Below are 9,169 nucleotides of genomic sequence, written 5' to 3'. Positions count from 1 at the left end.
CTTCTCCCTTCTCCTCCACCCCCACTTCCTTCTCTTCTCCTCCACCCCCACTTCCTTCTCTTCTCCTCCACCCCCACTTCCTTCTCTTCTCCTCCACCTCCACTTCCTTCTCTTCTCCTCCACCCCCACTTCCCATCATCATCATCACCATTAACCAGGAGCCTCCTACATACACACCTCAAGGTTAGTGTACTTTACTGCATTTTGTTTATACTTTGCATGTACTTTTCTGTGAGCTGGAACCAATTACCCAATATCCCATTGAAATAATAGATTCAGTTAATGAAATTTTTTGGTTAACGAACGACTCTGTGGAACGAATTGTGTTCGTTAACCGAGGGACCACTGTAGTTGTAATAATAATATTCTAATGTCATTAACACCATTACAGAAACACATTTTAGTAACTACACCACACCACACCACACCACACCACACTACACTCCACTTACATTAATCACAACAGTATTACGTGGTGTCAGGCTAAGACCATAAGATCTAACCACCACTAAGAAGTAAACTTGTAGAGCAGACGTGAGGAACAACACAAAGGCAGCCACGATGGAGAGAGTTATCAAGAGGAACACAATGCCCAGGGTGATGTTGAGGGCAATGCTGAGACCTGTAGCCCACACCCAGGCCATGATTAGTCTATGGTGGTCCTGTGGGGAGATGAACGTACATGAATACATACATATATACATACACAGGCCATGATTAGTCTACGGTGGTCCTGTGGGGAGATTAACGTACATGAATACATACATGTATATATAGGTTGTAAGTAGATAGCTGATAAATATTGGTAAATTATCAGATAGTTCCTTAAATACAGGTTAGATTACATTTAAGTTAAATTGGGTCAAGTGTCAATTATGGTAGGTTAAGTTAGGATTCAATTACTAACCTTACGAATACCGTGCATAAGGATGATGGTGAAAATAACATTGTAGATATTGATGACCAGATCTAACCACGCCTCGTTCAAACCTGGGGGGGGGGAGGTTGTTAGTGCTAAAGAACCTGTATTTAATATGTTTAGGTTAGGTTTTGAGTGTAATTGTAATATTTATAAAGAGTTTATATATTATGGTTAATCTTGATAAAATCACACGGGAAAATGGAAACAACGGAGCACCTTAGCTTTCGTCTTTATTCAAGACATCTTCAGAGGCAACTGAAGTTGCCTCTGAAGATGTCTTGAATAAAGACGAAAGCTAAGGTGCTCCGTTGTTTCCATTTTCCCGTGTGATTTTATCAAGATTTATCTTATCCACGTTTTCATTGTGGATTTACATGAAATTATGGTTAATATTCCTTACTTACCAGTGACTCCCAGAGAAATACTGTAGCCGGCACTAGCGAGTCCGTATACCTGTGTGGAAATGATGATAATAAGAGTCAAGTACACAGTAAGGACAGTATCAAGTACACACAGTAAGGACAGTATCAAGTACACACAATAAGGACAGCATCAAGTACACACAATAAGGACAGCATCAAGTACACTCAATAAGGACAGTATCAAGTACACACAATAAGGACAGCATCAAGTACACTCAATAAGGACAGCATCAAGTACACACAATAAGGACAGCATCAAGTACACTCAATAAGGACAGTATCAAGTACACTAGGGGGGGACAGGGAAAAAACACTTTTATTTGAGTTGCAGGCCGCACTTTTCAGGCATCGTTTGTATGGCTGTAACAAACACCTGTGCAAAATTTCATGCCATTTCATGCATACTTACCCTGCCGCATCGCGAACGACTTTTTGTCAACTTTTAGTGTATACCAAAAATTAGGTGTCATTTAATGTTTTCCAGGATAATGATAAATTTTACATGGGTGACATCGATTTAATTCACATGTTATTTTACAGGTACACCGTATAGAAAATCATTACAAGTTCATATTGAAATTCTTTTTTGTGCGGAACCTTGGCATCATTTTCCTAGACAATAATCTTTGCCTAATATATCCATCTCTCGATTCGTATCCCGTCACTTCAGTGCAAGCTTCAGTCATCACTTTTATGCCTCTCTCGACCGCCTGAGTGCTGTTTGGCCACTTGGGCACCACTAATGGTGTCTCAAGAATGTCATTAACCTGTAGATTTGACAGAGAAGCAATGTAAGGAGGCTCAGTCTTGAGTTCATACCTCCAGTTAATCATGGAATGATAGTTTTTTGCTTGCCACTTTAGTTTCGGAGTCACCACCTTTCTCATGTTGACTACAGGAGGCACATCCTCATTCCCATCTCCATCTTTACCCTCCTCATCAGTATAGTTTAACAAATTCTCGTCAACAGCAGCATCAGAAACTTCCTCCTCCTCTTCAGATCTGCCAGTGCATTCTTCCTTTTGCTGATTCTCCTCTCTAATTTTTCTTATCATTGAGACAGCTTTTTCTCTAACAGTCATGTCCTCATCTGCACACATACCAAGAAGAAGTTGATCTGTGTGGGCTAAGTATGCATTTCTCTGGACAGCCTTCTTCACTATCGTCTCCTCCTCACTATTCAGGTGTTTCATATATAGCAGGGACTGGAATACGTTCCTTGAGCCGTGTGTTACGTAAGGGTGTATCTTGATGTAAAACCACATTGGAGCACTGAACTTTATTATTGTAATGACAATTCTTTTCAACTCATGGCTGGGTCTTGATGTTGCTACATACAGCCTGAGGATTCTACTCCATAAGGTGTTCCACCTTGACACACAGGGAGGACCTGGCTCAATAGCAGCCAAGTCATCTTCAACAACACCTGTGATAACTCCTTTACAAATCCTATACAGGTATTTCTGATCCCAGGACAGATCTTTCTCCACTTCATCATTAAACACAGGGAAATCAGGGAAACTGACTGGCTGGAAGGCGACAACTGGAAGCTCAGACAAAGACTCCTTGATCTGCTTTCCAATGGGACCACGCCAATGCTCAGGACCACTTGGTTTACCATCATAGTGATAAAAAACTGCGCGGAAAGGCAGCTCATTTCCGTGAAGCTGACATATGAAATAATGGAGCGGGTGACCAAGTAACATTTCAAGATGATGAATGACTCCATTTTCTGATCCTACATTTACATTGGTCTCAGAATGACTGCTTATGGGTGACTGAGGAAGCACGTGGTGATCCTGCGGTGTGAACTGCTTAACGGTAACTATTTGAATAATTTCAAGTGCGCCAACTTACCCAGGTCTCCCCTACATTACAGTACAGTAACACAACATTGAGAAATGAAATGAGAAAAGGCTGATAATCAATATAGACATAGCACCATACTCATCTGCAACAAGACAACTTAAATGAAATAAGAGATATGAAAAAAAAGTTGATAAACACTGAACAGAACATTGCACCGCCACAGCGGCTGTTTGGCTAGTACTGTAGGTAAATTTAAAAACTTCAGTAGAAAATGCGGCAGACTAAACCTCGACATATCAGCTTCAAATTTGTCATGGAGTCTTAGATATGTATAAGGAACAATGCCTGAAGAGTGCAGCTTGCCCCCTAAAGTACACACAGTAAGGACAGTATCAAGTACACTCAATAAGGACAGCATCAAGTACACTCAATAAGGACAGCATCAAGTACACTCAATAAGGACAGCATCAAGTACTCACCAGACTAAAGACAGCAATAATGATGGAAGCTGTTCGTAGTGTACAACCACAACAGCAGGACTTGACCACAAACTTCTGGTTTTCCATTTTCTGTGAAAAGGAAAAGAAAAGTAAATATGTAATAATCTTGATTATACTATTGTTAATGTGAAAATACTACTACTACTATTATTGCTAATTGTACTACTACAGTACTGTACTATTACTACTAACTTCTTTAAATGGCCTCCAGCCTCCCCCAATAGCCACACCTTCACTACCATTTTATTACCTTAAAATTAAATATCCTAATACATAAGTAGCTATCCCAGCTGTGTTGAGCTGCAGATCTATGAGGCATTCAGTGACTGTTGCCTCATAGTCAATATCTGTAGGTCCACAGCTCTCGTTCCCCTGAGTAGAGAGGAGGACACTCGACATCTCAACTACTACTAACAATAATAATAATTCTCTCACTCTGAAAAAGTTTGCCCTCACAGTTTTCTGGACTTGTGGCTTCTTCAACCTTGAGCTGTGACCCTTGTGGGGCGAGCGTCCACCAGCTACAGGTAAGGACACTCAACTGAGTAGTGCCCTTTGTATAATAGCCCCCAACCTCCTTTTATAGCCATACCTTCACCACCATTGTATTACCTAACCTAACTGAGATAGTTGATGTCTGCTCTTAACTTGGTTTACTGAATGGTTGAGAGAAAGAAGAAAGTTTTATTAGTGGTTGAGAGAAAGAAGAAAGTTTTATTTGGGTGAGAGGATAACTATTATAAATTGTGTTAAGGAAGGTCATGCGTCTCCTCACTACAAGAAGCAGCATGGCAAGAGGTTGTTCAGTCTTGGGGTGTTTATCATAAATTAAAAACAGTCATAATATAACTCTCCATATCTTTCCAAAGTATAAAGAACTGAAAAGAAGCTGGATACTCATGAGGAAATAACTCAATAAATGTTGAAAACGCCCAAATATGTAGCTTGTATTTTGAGGCCAGTGTGTGAGGAGAACATGTAATATAAATGCTTGGATTATCAATATTAAAAAGACTTGTAAGGGATAAAAATGAAGCCATATCAACTGTCTTGTTTTAGAGTGCAAGTTCATCTACAACAGAGGTTCTTAACAGGGGTGCAGGGGGGGGATGGTCTTTCTCCCACAGATACTTCAAAATATCGTAAATGGTAACTATGTCAATAAAAATATACAATTCCATTAAAAGTGACTGAATTAAGGTAGTAATTATGTAGAAATGTACGATAATTTGATGAAGGAACGATAATTTTGAGGTTCCAGTATGATAATTTTGAGGCTCAGTACGATAGTCACGTTTGAAAATTTGTCAACACAGTGTGAAGGGTCAGTCGAGTGTCATTACCTGGAGGTGACGGACGCTCACCCCACAAGAGGTCACAGCTTGAGGGTGTTGTGACGGCACCGAGTGTGAGCTGTTTCAAGACCAGACTGGAGCAGGTTCAGGTACATTCAGGAGCCGGTACTTGTTAACAGTGTGTAACAGAGAGCCAGTACTTGTTAACAGTGTGTAACAGAGACCCAGTACTTGTTAACAGTGTGTAACAGAGACCCAGTACTTGTTAACAGTGTGTAACAGAGACCCAGTACTTGTTAACAGTGTGTAACAGAGACCCAGTACTTGTTAACAGTGTGTAACAGAGACCCAGTACTTGTTAACAGTGTGTAACAGAGAGCCAGTACTTGTTAACAGTGTGTAACAGAGACGTGATGGACTGCCCAAGGTGTTAACGAGCCGATAAGTGGTTAAGAGAATACAAGTAAGTAAAAGTAACAACTTTTTACTTCTCACACTCACGAACTTGTTCCTTCACTTGAGATTTGTTGTAGTGTAGATATTTAATGAACGAAATAATAATAATTACTTATATAAATTAAAAAAAAAATGTTAATTTCGTTTTTATGACGAGAATGAAATTTACCAAACTCAAAAATGGATTGTAAACACGTGGTCTACTTTTGTTTATGGCCATGTGGTGGTGATTATGGCCATGTGGTGGTGATTATGGCCATGGTTTTAGAATGTTTAGGACCAACTGCTGTAGGGAGCGTGACCATAAAGTTAAGAACCACTATTCAACAACTTCAGAAGACCGTAGTTGACTGTTGAGGTGGTGTAGGCTGCCGGGTGTGTGTAGCAATATTGAGGCCGTTTGTTATCACGTCAATTGGTTATCATTGGGCAGAGTGGATGTAACATAATCACTCGTCTTATAAGCAGAGTGGATGTAACATAATCACTCTTCCTATAAGCAGAGTGGATGTAACATAATCACTCGTCCAATAGCAGAGTGGATGTAACATAATCACTCTTCTTATAAGCAGAGTGGATGTAACATAATCACTCTTCTTATAAGCAGAGTGGATGTAACATAATCACTCGTCCAATAGCAGAGTGGATGTAACATAATCACTCTTCCTATAAGCAGAGTGGATGTAACATAATCACTCTTCCTATAAGCAGAGTGGATGTAACATAATCACTCGTCCAATAGCAGAGTGGATGTAACATAATCACTCTTCAATAGCAGATGGATGTAACATAATCACCTATAAGCAGAGTGGATGTAACATAATCACTCTTCCTATAAGCAGAGTGGATGTAACATAATCACTCGTCCAATAGCAGAGTGGATGTAACATAATCACTCTTCCTATAAGCAGAGTGGATGTAACATAATCACTCGTCCAATAGCAGAATGGATGTAACATAATCACTCTTCCTATAAGCAGAGTGGATGTAACATAATCACTGTTCCTATAAGCAGAGTGGATGTAACATAATCACTCGTCCAATAGCAGAGTGGATGTAACATAATCACTCTTCCTATAAGCAGAGTGGATGTAACATAATCACTCGTCCAATAGCAGAGTGGATGTAACATAATCACTCTTCCTATAAGCAGAGTGGATGTAACATAATCACTCGTCCAATAGCAGAATGGATGTAACATAATCACTCTTCCTATAAGCAGAGTGGATGTAACATAATCACTCTTCCTATAACCTAACGAGCCAATTAGTGGTGAAGAGGAGAAAATAAGATGAATTTAGTCTTTTATATAGTATGTGGAGCCATAGTGACGTGCTGAGAGAGGTTTCGTTTTCTTTAATATGTATAAGACCTAACCACCATGTATGTACTTGTTAAGGATTTTTGCTTTGAGTGTCCTGTTTATTGTAATGTAAAGTCGTATATTGCGTTGACTGGTTGAGTTTATACACTTGACTTGCTGCATTTTGAGTTACTGTGCTCTAGGTAAAGGCGGCTGTGAGCTTGACTGTTTTATGAGCTTTGGCAGTAAGCGCAGTTTTGTCTTTCGGTTATCTAGTTAATTTTAGGATTTTATGTTCTCGTTAGGTTGAAATGATGTTTTACCGATGGTTATTAATGTGTTTTGAATGTTTCTGATCTATATCAAAATAGATGGATAACCTAAACAATAATTTTACTATAGAAAACTCCGTGTTAAGTGATCACCATTCCTCCCTGTCCCGGTGGTAGTGCTGGGGTTAACTAATGACTTTTCACCAGAGTTGGAATTAATTTGTCATTGTGTTGAAATACCAGAGAACGTGCCAATTATTTCAGTAGCCTTCTTTTATTACTTGAACCACACACCTCCATTACCCGCTTCACAATGAGGAACGACTTGCTGGCATTTGGGTGGTACCTTATAGTGGACCTCTTAATATACAGGGTGTCCTTAAATGATCACCCTAAAAATAGTATGTTCTCATATTTAAATCAGGGTAATCATTTAGGGGCACCCTGTAGTAATATAACAGCTCGGTTAAGTCGACATGGGATTGTCTCACTGTTGGTGTGTATGACCGCCTCCTCTTAGGGCCTTGGAGCTCATTGTATTTTGCAAAGTTTGGACACTATGCATCACAGTATCGCTTCTACTACTACTACTACTACTACTACTAAATAATAATAATACAGAAGTAAACGTAATAGTAGCATAGATAATATTATAATAGCAATAGGGTTCATGATTATTTGTCACACGAGTAGAGAGAGCCAAAGAGAGGGAGACAACTAGAGAAAGATAGATAGAATAATTTAATACACATTAAAAACAAGATAAATATGTAAATAATAAAAGTGATAAACAATAAATGCGTAAACTTGGAGATAAACCTCACCTTGTTTTAAGTCCACTACTAAACTTGAGGTGCTGTACGGTGTTGACTGGTAGAGTACTGTGACCACACTGACCTACCCATCCTAGAGATGTCCTTTATATAGGAGGGAATCCTGGTGATGACGTCACAGTTGACACTTTTGTTATTGTTGCAGACTTACGACACTCTTGAGGTAAACACGACACAACATACAGAAATATTAGGTCATTACCAGAAATAAAATAAATTAATTCATGTCTAAACACACATCAATAATTTAAAATAATTGCTTTAGTTAAAACAATGTGATATATATATAGTTAATTGTTGTAAAAATTATGTCATTTCTCTATCTTACTAAATATCCTTACCAACAAAGAGAGGATCACGGGTCGTGTTTCCGCTCTAGGCCCACACCTGCCCCTTACCATGCCTTACCTGCCCCTTACCATGCCTTACCTGCCCCTTACCATGCCTTACCTGCCCCTTACCATGCCTTACCTGCCCCTTACCATGCCTTACCTGCCCCTTACCATGCCTTACCTGCCCCTTACCATGCCTTACCTGCCCCTTACCATGCCTTACCTGCCCACACACACACCAAAAACATAACTAGGTTAGGGTGTCAGAGTAAAGTTCAGGCCAATTAGAGAATCCATCTTTGTGTGGTAGCTTAAGTGAGTCAGTTAGATACGTTCTCACATCACCAGTTAGGAGGAAAACTTAACGTAGGAACCTTTGAGAATCCATCTTTGTGTGGTGGCTTAAGTGAGTCAGTTAGATACGTTCTCACATCACCAGTTAGGAGGAAAACTTAACGTAGGAACCTTTGAGAATCCATCTTTGAGTGGTAGCTTAAGTGAGTCAGTTAGATACGTTCTCACATCACCAGTTAGAGGAAAACTTAACGTAGGGAACCTCTTGAGAATCCATCTTTGTGTGGTAGCTTAAGTGGAAAGCCGCTAGATACGTTCTCACATCACCAGTTAGGAGGAAAACTTAACGTAGGAACCTTTGAGAATCCATCTTTGTGTGGTAGCTTAAGTGAGACAGTTAGATACGTTCTCACATCACCAGTTAAGAGGAAAACTTAACGTAGGAACCTTTGAGAATCCATCTTTGTGTGGTAGCTTAAGTGAGTCAGTTAGATACGTTCTCACATCACCAGTTAGGAGGAAAACTTAACGTAGGAACCTTTGAGAATCCATCTTTGTGTGGTAGCTTAAGTGAGTCAGTTAGATACGTTCTCACATCACCAGTTAGGAGTAAAACTTAACGTAGGAACCTTTGAGAATCCATCTTTGTGTGGTAGCTTAAGTGAGTCAGTTAGATACGTTCTCACATCACCAGTTAGGAGGAAAACTTAACGTAGGAACCTTTGAGAATC

At 39.6% G+C, this 9,169-nt stretch overlaps 1 protein-coding gene across 2 annotated transcripts; it reads right to left on the bottom strand.

Annotated features, from left to right (window-relative positions):
* Positions 1-328: 328 nt before the first annotated feature.
* On the bottom strand, positions 329-7,992 carry LOC121869212. 2 transcript variants are annotated; one of them, XM_042370450.1, is made up of 5 exons: positions 7,804-7,992; positions 3,633-3,722; positions 1,327-1,375; positions 908-990; positions 330-662 (listed from the first exon to the last, which is right to left on the bottom strand). In XM_042370450.1, the coding sequence occupies exons 2-5, from the start codon at positions 3,717-3,719 to the stop codon at positions 438-440; spliced, it is 444 nt and encodes a 147-aa protein (XP_042226384.1). In that variant the 5' UTR covers positions 3,720-3,722; positions 7,804-7,992; the 3' UTR covers positions 330-437. The 2 variants fall into 2 exon arrangements, with proteins under 2 accessions (XP_042226386.1, XP_042226384.1); XM_042370452.1 differs by lacking the exon at positions 7,804-7,992 and having other exon boundaries at positions 329-662; positions 3,633-3,795.
* Positions 7,993-9,169: the final 1,177 nt, after the last annotated feature.

The sequence above is a fragment of the Homarus americanus genome, unplaced genomic scaffold, assembly GCF_018991925.1.
Source record: "Homarus americanus isolate GMGI-L3 unplaced genomic scaffold, GMGI_Hamer_2.0 scaffold51128, whole genome shotgun sequence".
NCBI classification, from domain to species: domain Eukaryota; kingdom Metazoa; phylum Arthropoda; class Malacostraca; order Decapoda; family Nephropidae; genus Homarus; species Homarus americanus.
Note: the sequence above shows the minus strand (reverse complement) of the source record. Positions and strands in the feature narration are given on the sequence as shown.